The 15990-nt window shown below is 35.5% G+C and overlaps 1 protein-coding gene across 1 annotated transcript in view; it reads left to right on the forward strand.

Moving 5' to 3' along the window:
* Window positions 1-15990, forward strand: part of PXDNL (peroxidasin like) — a 500679-nt gene that overhangs the window by 433258 nt on the left and 51431 nt on the right. The window contains exons 18-19 of the mRNA XM_082720100.1: window positions 12682-12816; window positions 15011-15219. Coding sequence (XP_082576226.1) covers window positions 12682-12816; window positions 15011-15219 — 344 coding nt within the window. The remainder of the gene's footprint in view (window positions 1-12681; window positions 12817-15010; window positions 15220-15990) is intronic.

Genomic DNA, 15990 nt, shown 5'->3' on the forward strand with positions numbered 1-15990 from the left:
ACCCTCAACTCTATGGTCAACTAATCTTTGACAAAGCAGGAAAGAATGTCCAATGGAAAAAAGACAGCCTCTTCAATAAATGGTGCTGGGAAAATTGGACAGCCACATGCAGAAAAATTAAATTGGACCATTTTCTTACACCACACACAAAAATAGACTCCAAATGGATGAAGGACCTCAATGTGCGAAAGGAATCCATCAAAATCCTTGAGGAGATCACAGGCAGCAACCTCTTCGACCTCAGCCGCAGCAACATCTTCCTAGGAAGAACGCAAAAGGCAAGGGAAGCAAGGGCAAAAATGAACTATTGGGATTTCATCAAGATCAAAAGCTTTTGCACAGCAAAGGAAACAGTTTACAAAATCAAAAGACAACTGACAGAATGGGAGAAGATATTTGCAAACGTCATATCAGATAAAGGACTAGTGTCCAGAATCTATAAAGAACTTAGCAAACTCAACACCCAAAGAACAAATAATCCAATCAAGAAATGGGCAGAGGACATGAACAGACATTTCTGCAAAGAAGGCATCCAGATGGCCAACAGACACATGAAAAAGTGCTCCATATCACTCGGCATCAGGGAAATACAAATCAATACCACAATGAGATATCACCTCACACCAGTTAGAATGGCTAAAATCAACAAGTCAGGAAATGACAGAGGCGGAGAAAGGGGAACCCTCCTACACTGTTGGTGGGAATGCAAGCTGGTGCAGCCACTCTGGAAAACAGCATGGAGGTTCCTCAAAATGTTGAAAATAGAACTGCCCTATGACCCAGCAATTGCACTATTGGGTATTTACCCTAAAGATACAAACGTAGTGATCCAAAGGGGCACATGCACCCGAATGTTTATAGCAGCAATGTCCACAATAGCCAAACTATGGAAAGAACCTAGATGTCCATCAACAGATGAATGGATCAAGAAGATGTGGTATATATACACAATGGAATACTATGCAGCCATCTAAAGAAATGAAATCTTGCCATTTGCGACAACATGGATGGAACTAGAGCGTATCATGCTTAGCGAAATAAGTCAATCGGAGAAAGACAGCTATCATATGATCTCCCTGATATGAGGAAGTGGGGGCTTAAGTGGGTACGAGAAGAATAAATGAAAGAAGATGGGATTGGGAGGGAGACAAACCATAAGTGACTCTTAATCTCACAAAACAAATGAGGGTTGCTGGGGGGAGGGGGTTTGGGAGAAGGGGGTGGGATTATGGACTTTGAGGAGGGTATGTGCTTTGGTGAGTGCTGTGAAGTGTTGAAACCTGGTGATTCATAGACCTGTAACCCTGGGGATAAAAATATATGTTTATAAAAAATAAAAATTAAAAAAATAAATTAATAAAGTTGAAAGGTAAAAAAGGAGAGTAATTAATTAATATATCCAAGAGCTGGAAATAATGAAAAGATAAATTAAGCAGAATTTATTAAAAATTATTCTTTTTATTTTTATGAAAATAATTTTGAAAATCTTAATAAATTATTTTATAGTTGATATTAGGATAATGAAAGGCACAATGTTAAATTAGAGCCTTTTGAAATTTGAAATAGTCGAAAAATAGCTTTCAAGTAGTCTCTGGACTCTAAGTAGCAGATTCTTCAGTAAAGAACACATTCTATTATGAAATACATAAGAAGATGAAACTCTACTCAATTTATTAGATGAAAGTAGCATACCTCTGGTAATAAACCTTGAGAGAGCATCAATAATATCATATCCTAATATATTTTTTTGGTAACGAATGGAAAATATTTAAAGTGCTTCTCAGACAAATAATGAATAGTAATAGAATAACCCAGTGTGATTAAAGAGGGATAATTTCAGGAACCTAAGACTGAATCATTATCAATATAATGATAACAATAGAATATCCAATTTTAAAACCCAAAGAATGACAAAGTGACATTTGGTAAAATTGAACATGCATTCCAAATGAAAGTAATAATAACAGCCGAAACAACTACAGCATGATTCTTAGTATTCTGAAAATAGAAACATCTTTTTTATCCTTAGATTCACCAATTATTAATTCATTCAAGTATTAATTAAGCTAAATAATAAGCATTTATAAAATGTCTACAGTGTTCCTGCTATTTGTTTAATAAAATGCACACAGCTGATATTGTAGTGAATAATGAAACAGTAACTTAGAATGGGCAAATAACTAGCAGTTGAGTGTACTGTTCTATTAGAGTACCCTTCTATTATGTCTGTGACAAACACTGCTAAACTCTTTCAGGGCTCTTTCTTGCTGAACCTGGATATGATCTCAGAATTCTGAATGTGTTTCTCATGGCAACCAGCAGTTGCTCCCATTTGATTGGTCATGTCTTACCAGATGCGACCTCCTCATGGCCCCTCACCTACAGCTGTTCCTGTCTGGAAACCTAGGAAGGCTATATTATCAGGAGTTAATGTGGCTTTTGAATTATAATACAATACACCATATTGGGATAAGTGAAGGGATATGAGATACAAAATGGGACTGCTTTTTCTCATAATTTGAGAATTTTCATTATTTTAGAGTGTTGTCGTGAAGGGAGAATGGTAAGGGGGGTGAAGGCAATGAGATGTCAGCATTTGTGGTGGATGTTTGAGGAAGTCATGGCTGTGGGTTTTATTCACTCTGTAAAGAAGGAACACAGTTTATCTGTGAACTTGCTAAAGTAGAGCATGTGGGAAATTGCATTTGGGTGGAGAGATTCTGGAATAGTCCTGGACCAAGATGGAAGAGGTTCAGATAGAGTAACAAAACCAAAATTTTTTCATGGTTTTGGAGACCTCAATGAAATTTATAAGTGAAATGTTTACAGTTGAGTTCAACTAGGACAATAAAAATAAAAGGCTGATCACTTATGCTGGCATAGAGAAGAGACTCTCCTGTCTACTATCTGTCATCTGTCATCTATCTATCTATCTGTCATCATCTATCTATCTTCTATCATCTCTATTTGTTATCTGTCTTACTCATCTCTATCTCATATTATTATCTCTCTTACTACAATTACAATGATATATGTAGCACGACTTCAGAGACTTAGAAGAAATCACCATTTTTGTCAATATACTTTTATATAGTATTTTATATACTATAGTTTATGTTTTAAGTATGTTATGTCTCCTGACTGGCCCATGCTTTTTTAGAGCAGAATCTGTCAATTAGTTCAATTCTTAATCCCATACTAGTGTCTACAGAACGCTAGAAGTCGTTAAGAATCTGTGAATGATGAAATGAAAGAGTTAACAGTCTATGTCATAATCAGAAATTAAAATCATGGCTTATTATTGTTATTTCCTTAAGTGTGGAATGTTACCACAGGATGTATATTAGATCATTTTATGTGGTTTATAGACATGACATTCAAGAGTATTATCTCACACAGTGACAAATGTATTTCCTTTCCTCTTTCAGTTATTTTCTATTCTTTTTGGTTTTGATATGATGAAAAGTCTCTTCTGGGGGATTCTATGTCTTTAACATCCAATACTTGTTAAGGAATCTTTTAAGGAAAAAGAGAACAATTCTTAGAGCCAGAAATTTCAAATGGTTGTTATATATGAGTAGAATTTAATAAAAATGTTTTTTTCCAGTACTTATCATGATTACGAAAAATATACTAAAAAGCAGTGGTATGTGTACCACTGGTATAAAAGCAGGGGGAACTTAATTGTTACTAATTTCCATGGTGTAAATATCCAAATATTATTTTCATGAAAGATTTTTCTCTCTGAATGTTTTTTTAGAGTGTTTTTTTTTTTAATTTACTTTACTTGACAGAGAGAGAGAGAGCACGAGTAGGCAGAGCATCAGGCAGAGGGAGAGGGAGAAGTAGGTTCTTTACTGAGCAGGGACCCCAATGCAAGGCTCTATCCCAGGACCCTGGGATCATGACCTGATGGTTAGCCAACTGAGCCACCCAGGCACCTCTCTCTGAATGTGTTTCAAATATGTTAGTGTTCCAGGGCACCTGGGTGGCTCAGTGGGTTAAACCTCTGTCTTTGGCTCAGGTCAGGATCTCAGGATGCTGGGATTGAGCCCCACATCAGGATCTCCACTCAGTGGGGAGCTTGCTCATCCCCTCCCCCACCTGCCTCTCTGCCTACTTGTGATCTCTGCCAAACAAATAAAACAATCTAAAAATATATATATAAGTTAGTTCTCCATGCACATGAGTCTCTGATGGGTACGAACCGGTGCCTTTTCCTGTGAGGAAGTCTATTCCATTCTCCATGATGTCTGGATGTATCTTTTGCTCTTGATTCTCTGCCTTGATTTTATGGTTTTCTTTTCTTCTTTTCCTTCTAGTTCTTTTCCCTACTTTTTTGTCTTTTCACTTTCCTTTTCCCTCCAACTGATCACAAGGTAAAATTCAAGAATTATTTTCATTAATGTATATAATTATAGAGTTCTGTATTCTGTACTATGCTTCTGAAAATTTGATGATCATTAAAATATTTTTAGTTCTCCAAAAAATGTTATGTGAAGTAGCTTAGATTATTTTCCTCAAGTCAAGTTGTAGTAGAAAGAAAAGTTCCTCCTCTTATAAAACCAAAAAGTGGATTGTATTATATATTTGTTCAAAAAGGAGAAAAAAGTGACAATTTCTTTTCCCCAGTTGCTTAGTTTTCTGTATCATTTCAGTTACTGAGGTAATGTTTCTTAAAGATAGAGCTTTATGGCTCTCCAAAATGCATAAAATTTTAATTGCAGAAGAATTTTAAAAGAAAAAAAATATGATGTCATTAAAATCTTTCAGGAAACATTTAGAGTCCCGAGATAAGCTTCCAATAAAAAGTATCTTGAGGAATTTTTCTTCCAGGTTAAGAAAATAACTTTTCTTTCTGGTGTTTTAGTGACTTTACATCAACCCTAAAGTTATATTGTACAATGTTTCTGGTGTGACTAATCAGACTTGTGAGGTAGTATGTCCTCATTGTTTTAATTTCTTTGATAGTTCTGTCATTTATTTCTCTCAAAGTGAAGCAATCATCCTGAGGCAGGAGAAATTTTATTTTGTGTGAGAGTACACAAGGGAATTTTTCTTTTTTGAAGGACATGTTTCATATTTTCTCTCTAAAAGCTACTAAATGATCACATTTATTCTAAAAATTCAGAAGAGTGTCAGAACACTTTTTCCCAAGGACACTTTCTCACAAAGCACCATTCCTCAGTATTTGTGGTAAAGGCTTTGGTTTGTTTCATTAAAATCATACCTTGCTACATTATCTTTTTTACTTTCTGAATCAGGAAGCCTGTAGACCCCTGGGGGAAAAAAAAAATCATACAGGACCTTCTACACTGGTGTCTCTCAGAGTGATCCAGTCGAAAGTTATTATTATTATTCATCTTTCTAGAGCAGACTTTAAGTGAAACTATTGTTAAGAAATTAGATGTGGATTACATTGCAATCTTTGTGGCATTTAATCGCTCATTCCAATGTTTGCAAATGTTTGTAATAAAAACATCACTTTGAACATAAGTAGACTTTGTTTACTCTTATTGGTCCATATATGGTTTGTTTTAAAGTAATAAAAAAAGGTTAGAAGCTAAATTTAATTACACAGGGTTAGATGTTTCATTATCAAAACTAGGAGACTATTTATAAGATGGTTTTCACATTTGTTCTGGGAAGTACACACTAATGCAGTACTTAGGTTGAAGTTATGGTCAGAAGTACCTGGAGCCTTCTAGTTTGTTTCCACACTCAACAGAAAGGAGGTTGGTATACACTGTTGTCAGTCTAAGGAGCAGTGCTGATCAGATGCCATCTCAGATTATAGAATTCTATTTTTTTAAAGGATTTTATTTATTTATTTGACAAAGAGAGAGAGAGAGAGCACAGAAGTAAGTGGAGGGCCAGAGGGAGAGGAAGAGGGATAGGGAGAAACAGACTCCATGCTGAGCAGGGAATCCAGTGCTGGGCTCAAACCCAGGACCCTGGGATCATGACCTGAGCTGAAGGCAGATGCTTAGCCAGCTGAGCCACCCAGGTGCCCTGGGATTTTATGTCTTTACAGTCATAATTGATTCAGGATCATCAAGCCCAATGCTCAACAAGGAATTCTTGCTTTTTTTTTTTTTTTAAGTGCAAAAGGTGTTTTTATTATTGTAAATGGTGAGAGCTGTGGGTAGAAAAGCTGTACTGAGATGGTGAGGAGTGAGTGACTGTATACTTTTTAGTTAGTGGAAGTCGGGGATAACCTAAGTCTTTAAGGAATTTGGAGGCAAGGCTTTTAGGATCTTGGGGGGTTAGCTGCTCTTAAGATAAGGTTACTTTTAGTCTTTTTTCTCCCCTAACTCACTTCTATTACTTTTAATCTTTAATGAAACCTAAGAATTGAATCACTAAAGCAGCCATGAGTTCCTTGAGGAATGTTATATTCTGCATGTTTCAGATATTTATTATTGGGCTGCAAGCTTTTAGGAAATTTAATTTAAGCTACATTTTTTCCCCTTTGTTTTCCTCATCAATAACCATGCCACCTTTATGTTGGATTACTATTTTCAAGTATAGAATAAACGCTGAGTATTAGCTTTGGGGAGGAAATCTAAGAAGAGAATTGACAAACTGAAGGAATTAAACGTAAAAGCTGCTTCATATTCCTACTAGGGACTAATTATAACCAAAGAAGAGGTATAATGTCTATAGTTTTAAAAATTAAAAAAAAAATAGAGCTAACATTCTCCTAGTACTGTAGACGAATCAGTAAAAAATGTTTGAGAAATCATTTTTTCCAGACTTCCTAATTAGTCTGGAACTCATTATTGTTATTGTTTAAAACATAAGCCATATATGATTAATAAGTTACTCAATATGGTACCTGTACTAACTACCTTTAAAAAGCTCTTAATATTTCTTGGAGCTATGTGGTGAGCCACAACAAAAGCAGAAAGTTATAATATGGATAAAAATGGTTAATGTTTCGCTGAATTGGTTAAACGATGAAAAAACCAAATCAGTATCAAAGGATTGAAATGAACAAAACCAAGATTACCCTATCTTGGAAAGTTCAATGTTCTAATTTTTAAAAATATATTATTTATTTATTTGACAGAGAGAGAGAGAGAACAAGCAGTCAGAGCAGCAGGCAGAGAGAGAGGGGGAAGCAGAGAGCCCAATGCAGAACTCGATCCCAGGACCCATGACCTAAGCTGAAGGCAGAGGCTTAACCCACTGAGACACCCAGGTGTCCTGGATGTTCTAATTTTTAAAACCTCAAATTAAAATTTCTTGTGTGACCTCTTAACAATTCACAGACATTAATTTCACCTTAACTTTCTGATTTGCATTTACCATTATTTATCATATGCTGTATAATGTCATTTTAACCATTCAGTATGCAATATCTCTATTACTGAGTCTAAGAAATTAATTTAATGGTAAATTCAAGGACCAGCAGAATCACATTACATTAAAAAATTGAGAACAAGACAATGAACATTTTGGCAGGAAAACTGTTTTAGAAATTAGGAGTGACTTTTGTATGGAATTATGGGAGCTGATAATTATGTTAGTTTCCTGGTGCTGCTGTAACAAAGTACCACAAACTAGGTGGCTGAGGACAACTGCAATTTATTGTCTCACAGTTCTAGAGGTCAGAAGTCCGAATTTAAAGTGTCAGCAGGACCATGATTCCTCCAAAACCTACAAGGGCGAATTGTTCACCTCTTAGCTTCTGATGGTTTGCCAGCAATCCTTGGCATTCCTTGGCTTGCGGCTGTAGCACAGTCTTTGCCTCTGCCATCACATGGAGTTCTCACTGTGCATCTGTGTCCATATTTTCCTCTTCTTATAAAGATAGCAGTTGTATTCATATTGGATTTAAGTCCACCCTGCTGATCTCATCTGCACTTGATTACATCTGCACTTTCAAATTATACCACAATCACAGGTACTGGGTCTTTCTTTGAGGACATAATTCAATCCAGAGCAACAATTAAAATTTACCTTTAAGTAACAAATTTTTAAATTTATTTTATTGAAAATATAGAGCAGGAGACACAGCAATAAAGAGAAATCAAATATTATGGCAAAATATGGTAGATGTTATGACTTTAAATGGGAAGGACACTTTTTAAAAAATTTGGACACATGTTCTTGAAATCAAACCTAGTATTCAAAAGTCCTGAGGCCCATGGAGTTTTTCTGAGAACATACAAACAGGGAACACAGAATACTAATTAATTTACTGTTAGGGGCCAGTTCTATGTTGACATTTAAAAAACACAAAAACAAAAACAATGACAGTATGAAAAAAAGAACTTTTATAAGACATTATCTTATATACATATAGATAAAAACTTATTTATTTTTTTATTTGAGAAAGAGTGAGAGAGAGAGGGAGAATGCCAGCAGGGTGAGCAGCAGAAAACTCCCTACTGAGTGGGGATCTTGATGTCAGGCTCAATTGCAGGACCTGGAGATCATGACCTGAGCTAAAGGCAGATGTTTAACTAACTGAGCCAGCCAGGGGCCCCTAGATAAAAACTTCTAAACAAAGGATTAAAAATCCAGGTCGAACAATGTATGTATTAAACATGATGAAAATAGGTTTATTCTGTTAATGTAATTGGTCCAGCATTTTTAAAGTATTGATAGAATTTATGTCATGAATATTAAAAGGAAAAAAATGATAATTTCAATGTTTGTAGAAAAAAAGCATTCTAGGTAAAATGCAGCAACCCTCTTGATTTTCAGAAACGCTCTTAGTAGTATTCTAGGAAATTGGAACACTGTGTCTTAATAAAAAGAAGCTCAAAAAGAATCTATTGGAATTGATTAAATGTTAAAAGCATTTCATTTAAACACATGAATAAGACAAGAATGACAACTATGACTAATATTCAAAGTTGTATTGAAAACCATAGTGAGGCAATAAAATAAGAAAGAATACTGGAAAGGATCAAATAAAATTGTCATAATTATTTTTTTTGCAAATTGTGTACATAGTAAACTAAGAGGAATGTTAAGAAAAGTCAAATTGCAATACCAAATGAGAAGAAAAGATTAACAAAAGCTATGCAGCATTTTAGGAAGAAAATCTCAGAACTTTCTGGTTACTGAAGAGAACTTAAGAAATAGAAATATGGATTTTGTTCAGGAGAAATAAAATTCAATAATTCAAATGTGTCAGTATTCCCCTACAATTATGTATTTATTGTGATTCTAATTAAGATATTAATAGTTCTTTGTTGTGGCATCAACAGGCTTATTTTAAAATTAACCTGGTAGAGAAAATAGTCAGGAAGAATCTAATTGAGTGATTTGATGTTCCAGTTAGCAATACTTATTATACAGCTTTTAGTAATTAATATAGTGTGATATTGATTCAAGAATAGACAAATAGACTGATAGAATAGAATAGAAAGCCATGCACAAAAAATGTGCTCCTGTGTGGAATCATGATATTTGAAAGTAGTGCAAGACAAATTAGGGAGAAATGAGAAGTGGAGCAGTAAAAATTGGCTCTTCATGGATAAAAATGAGTATGGATTCCTATCTCACATCATATATGAAAATCAATTCCAAATAGATGAGAGACTTAAACCTGAGAGGCAGAAGTTTAAAACTTTTAAAATATAAAGAATTTTTACAACATTGGGGATGAAAGTTTTTTTTTACATTAAATTAAAAAAAACTATAAAAAATAGATAAAATTGACTTAAAGATGAAGACAATATTTTCATCAAAATCTAATAATGAGAATAATTAATATAAAGGGTTGCTGCAATTTACCTGGAATGTTTTTTTCTACAAACATTGAAAGTATCATTTCTTTTTCCTTTTAATCTTCATTACATAAATTCTATCAATAATAATACGATTAATTATATAATAATTAATATAATTAAAAATTAATATAATTAATGGCAGTGGTTCAGTCAGTTAAGCATCTGACTTGATTTTGGCTGCGGTCAATGATCTCAGGGTTCTGGGATCAAGTCCCAGTTGTACTCTGCACTCAGTGGGGAGTCTTCTTTTTTTTTTGACTTAAAATCCCAAATTTGAGGAATAAACATTTGAACATAAATAACAGTGCATTAGCATCCAGAATATGTACAGAACTCCTGAAGTAAGACAGGAAAACATAGCGCAAAAGAAAAGTTGTAAAAAGACATGGTATAAATAGGTATTTTACCTATATTTAAAAAAGAATGCCCAATCAATATATCAGATGCTCAACTAAGTAATCTGGATAATGAAAAATCGTAGTGAAACACTATTTCACACCCATCAAATTAGCACAAATTTTACTAAATAGGCATATTTTCAAGTTAGTTTTAGAGAAATAATGAGTGGTCATCTGATTTTAAATCTCTTAACATGGCCTCCTACAGAACTATGAGACTGATGAAGAAGACACACAAAATAACACATGACTCCTATGTTCAGAATTAGTAGGAGACAAGAATGGCATGAATTTCAAATTACTTTAAATTTGAAAATAATCACCAAGTTCCAACAGAGCTGCCATTGAAGCTCCGCTTCCACAGCAAGTCTGTGAGCATGGAGAGAAGGATGGAGCAATTTAAAAGTCTTTGTGGGCAAAAGGGGATCAGGCCATATAGATGAACTATGAGAAAAAAGAAATCTCTCTAGAAGGACATGGTTCAACAATAAGAGTTAAATCACCAAATGTAGCTCTGGAACCTGGGTCTATGACTCCAGTCACAGGGCTGAAAGTAACCAGAGGTAGCCATGTCTTGGTGACAGAAGATAAGTAGAGAGGGGATAGCACCCCTTCTATACATAGAAGCCAAGCAGAATGAAGTGAAGTGAAGAATGCTGAAGGAATGAAAGAGAAATAAAAGCCACCAGTGCCTGCTATCTTCCACTGTCACCAACACTTCAATCAAAGATGCTGTACTTTGTGTCAGTGACAGAAGATTATGCTACTGAACTAGAAATCATTTCATGAAATGCCTAGGAATAAAAAAGAGAGAGAGAGAGAGAGAGAGAGAGAGAGAAAGTTTATTTCAAATAAAGCTATGTAGCAAGAAAACAAAAATGCAAATCAAAAAAATTTCAGAGAAAAATTCTCCCAGGGGAAAAAAATTGAAACAGAAGGAATCTATAATATGACACTTGAATCTGAATTAAATAAGCACTCAAACACTCAAACAAGTACTTGAGATATTAAAAAAAAAAACAGCTATCTTCAAAAATTAAGAAAAGAAATGAAGGGGGAGAAGAAGGAGCAGGAGGGGGGAGGTGGAGAGGGGCTGAGGGGGAGGGGAAGGAAGGAGGATGTGGGGGAAGGAGAAGGGCAAAAACTGAAGAACAAATTCCATATGACAAAGACACTATCCATTAAAACTGAAGATGCATCACAGAGAACTTCTCTATGCTCATTGTAAGAGTATGAACTATACATATATTTTGGACAGCAGTTTGGCATTATCTATTAGTGTCTAAGGTGTCATGCTCCCACATTCAGCATTTGAAGCTTTAGCATCAGCATATTCTAGAGCAGGGATCTGCAAATCATAGCCCACTGACCAAATCTAACTACCTGATTTTGTAAGTAAAAGTTTATTGTAACAAAACTGTGTCCCTTTTTTTTTTTTTAATGTGTTGTCTTTGGCTGCTTTTGTGAAAAGGGAAGAGTTGAGTAATTGCAAAATGGAGCCCACAATGCTGAAAATATTTATAACTTTATCATTTGTTGTAAAAATTTGCTGATGGCTAGCCTAGAAAGACCTTTGTCTGTATGAAGAAACATGTATGAGAAAGTTTATAGTAAAAAACTGAAAACACCAGTAGAACAGTCAACTAAATTGGGAGTATTCAACGGGCTACTATAGAACAGAGAAAAGGAAGCAGATGTGTACAACAATAGGAATGAATCTCTCCAAATAAACCGTTGAGTGAAACAAAGGAAGTATGAACATGGTGTTTCCAACTGTGTCAAGGTTAAAGCATATGCAGCTGAACTGAATGGAGTCTATGGGATCATACACATAAAATAAAATGTAAAAGTAACATATGGGACAGGTCAAGTTGTTCACTTGCTTATCCTTAGGGAGAGGGAGAAAACAGTCTCAGCTGCTCTCACAAGGAGTTTCATGGGTACTGATCTTATTTTCTTTCTTTAAATGGATGGTGTGTCCAAAGATATTTACTTAATTGTCATTTGCATAGTGACTTTTTTTAATTAAAAAAAAATCACTTCAGGTTCCAAATCAATTATCATCAGCTTTTTAGCAAGAGCAAAATTATCGAACACATTATATTATTTCCTCAAATTATTTTTTCACTCTGTTTAACCTACATACCATATACACTGACACAGACATTTTTAATAGTTAGTTTATTTGTTACATGTTTCTGAAAGAATTAGTTGGATATAGATCTGCGCGCACACACACACACACTCACTATTATATTCCATATACTTACAGAGTATAAAGAAGAACACAGTGGATGTTATATGACTAGGGTTAAACGCTCGTGGTTAGGTCATTGCTCTGTTCCCTGGTCAGCTAGGTGATCCCTAAATTATTCTATCATCTCAAAGTTGTTACTTGTAAAATGGGAATAATAATAATCTCTTTCTTTTTAGTGTGTATAACTTTAAAAATGCTCTGTAGTCATTTGTATAAATAGTACTATCATTGTCATTTTCACAGTCCAGCATGTGATTTCTGTACATCTTTGTTTCAGGTTGTATAGCACACCAGGCAACATTGACTTCTGGCCTGCCCTCATGGTTGAAGACCTGATCCCTGGCACAAGAGTGGGACCAACACTTATGTGCCTGTTTGTTACCCAGTTTCAGCGGTTAAGAGATGGAGATAGGTAAAGATTTGTCTTCTATTTGTCAAAGATAACGAAATCAGTTTTTTTGCCCCCAAATATAGGTGTACAATAACATTAAAAGTGTGATTCCCTGCTTTCTATGATTTAAAATGTTTTGAATTTGAGCAATAACAAATAGTAGCTGGTCACAGAATTTTTATGACTACTGATACCAGATAACGTTCCTTTTTATAAATTTTTATGAATCTTTGTAAAAAAATAAGAAATAGATTGTCTAGAAAAGGCATAGAAGTCAGTGGCTAAAAGGATGCACTAGACTCATTACCATGTGTTTAAATCTGGGCACCCCTACTTGCAACTATTTAACGTTAGGACACATAACACCTGAAACCTGTTGCCTCATCTGTAAAGTCTGATTAACAGTAGTACCTAGGGCTCATAAATTGTGGCAACTGTAAATGATGTTGGCAGTGTAAAAGTTGACAGCTGGCCGGCAGCTCTGTGCCTTCATCTTCATGGAAGATTTGTTGACCCAATACCAGACCTCCTGGCAAAATCTGTGCTAAGGGCATTTACTAGTGAAATGATAACTGGGAATTCTTCCTAAAAATCTCTTGGTTTGTCTAAAGTGTTTATTGTAACTCAACTTGAATTTATGAAATTATGGCAGACAGCTGGCAGGAGATGTAAGTTCATGTAATATTTTTCTTGCAAGGCTAACCAAGTAAAAAAACTAAGAAAACTGAAAAACTAATCAGCCCCCACTGGGTTGGCATAGGACACACAATTAGCTCTCTTCTCTTACTTGAACCAAATGTGTTCCAAGTACTTGCTGTATCTTCTGAATCATTAGTATTGTCTTGAGTAAGGGCTAGGATTCTTGTGAACCTGTTTGACAATTCGACCTTTTGTATTATTGTATAGGTGATATATATATATATATGTCCTATATATATCTCATATATAGGACTTAAAACATTGCCTAGAACTTAGTTTTTAATTAAAGTTCTATTAAAAATTATTCTTTACTTAAAATTTTTCTTCCCAATCTCTTCTACTTATGAATTATATTATAAAGAAAGTAGGAACAGCTTTAATTCCTTTTATTGCACATTGGCAGACATTCATAGTACAGTATTTAATTTTTATTTTTATAAATTAGTTTTAGCACTCTGGATTTATTGCAACACATAGTTGGGCTAATATGTTTAATTGATAATAATTTAAGAATATATGTAGTTAAAAACTAAACAAATTGGGGAAAGCTTTTGTTTTTTGGAGTCAACTGTCTTCCCCATTTGTATTAGTTTACTAGGGCTACCATAACAAAGTCCAAAGACTGGGTGACATAGACAACAAATGTATTGTCTCTCAGTTTTGGAGTCTAGATCAGGGTTGGGAGTGTTGGTCCCTACTGAGGCCTCTCTCCTTGTCTTATAGATGGTCAGCTTCTCTCTTTCTCTCCAAATGGTCTTCCCCCTGTACTTGTCTGTGTCCATATTTTATGACCTTAATTCCCCCACGACATTCTAATGACTTATTTTTACTTGACTATCTCTTTAATGGACCTATCTCCAAATAAAGTCACATTCTGAAGTACTGGGGGGCTAGGATTTCAGAATATGAATTTTGAGGGGTCACAAGTCAGCCCATATACCATGAGTGGCTACAGTCTTTTCCTTTCTATCATGTGTTGTATGCCTACATGAGAAAAGTGTTTGGCATATGGTACTGAAATATTTCCTGAAGGAATGAACAAAGGTTCACTTTAATAGTGTTTTTTTTTAATTGTATCATTTCATTTGAAACCAAATGTGTTCATTCTAATTACCCAATAGATATAATAAACTAGTGTGTATTAATAATTACAAAGCAACATTTCCCTTTTAGGCAAACATGTCAATATTAAATTGTTTCGGTAATTCCTAAGGCCCATTTATAGAATTTTAGATTATGAGCTGTGCTTTTTAAAAACCTTTTAAAACTTTACAAAGCTTTAGTTTGAATCATTTTGTAAAACTTGAATAGAAAGTGATAGTTCAAAGCCATGGGATTTAAGAACTTTATACAAATTGGAGGCAATTCAAACATGCTTAGTTGGAGAACAAACATAATCCTTTCCATATGCTTCGCTTTTGCTGAGCTTTTCTTGCTATTATCACTGCTCTGCACACAGCCCAGTGCAGTGTTCTGCCGGAGACCTCACTCTGCACTTCTCCTTGCTGATCCCCAGGTTCTGGTATGAGAACCCCGGGGTGTTCACTCCAGCACAGCTCACTCAGCTGAAGCAGGCATCACTGGGCCGCGTGCTCTGTGACAATGGTGACAACATCCAGCAAGTCCAGGCTGATGTCTTCGTAAAGGCACAGTACCCGCAGGATTACCTGAGCTGCAGTGAGATACCGCAGGTCGATCTGCGAGTGTGGCAAGACTGCTGTGAAGGTCAGTGAGGATACCATTGCCCTGTCTGGATCTGCATGTTTGCGTGCTTGTGTGATTTCTAACATCAAAGACTATGCTCCTTCAACCTAGGTGCACGGAGGAAAACACACGAGAGCAGATCTTCTTCCTTTTAGGAATCAGACGGACTTTGGAGAAGACAATGGGAAGACTAAAGGTTCCACCTCCCAGCCTCCTCCATTTGGGTCCAATCTCCTCAGACTGAGTGGTCGGAGGGGTTTGACAGGAAGGGAGGGGCCCAGCAGAGTGGGGTAGGGAGTGGGGGAGGCCTGGGAGAGCAAGAAGGACCCAGCGGAATGGGCTGGGCCTTGGTGATGAATTTGGTCTTGTTCTCCCTGCCCTTCAGATGACTATGACAAACATCAAACTCCAGTAATTTGGTACTGTATATACCTGCTTCCTGGGGGTCAGCTGACCATAAAGAGGAGAAAAAAATCATAGTAGCTCAGTTAATTTAGACTATTTAGTCTCCATATGATGTTGCACCTATGCTCATTGGAAACTTGGGGATGTCTTGATAGAGTTAGAGAACTTTCTCTAGTGATACAACATAATTTGCCACATCTGCCATATCACCTTTTATGAGCCAAACTCTACCTAAGGTGCTTTGTATGCATCTAGTTTGCCACCACATTACCTCTTAAGAAATATGGCTCTATTCTCCTTTAATAAATGAAGAGAATATGGCTTGAAAGTGTCAGATAACTTGGAGTAAGTGGTAACCTATGGCTAGGGAAAGGATCTATGTCAGCT

The sequence above is a fragment of the Mustela nivalis genome (assembly GCF_964662115.1).
Source record: "Mustela nivalis genome assembly, chromosome: 2".
Taxonomy (NCBI): domain Eukaryota; kingdom Metazoa; phylum Chordata; class Mammalia; order Carnivora; family Mustelidae; genus Mustela; species Mustela nivalis.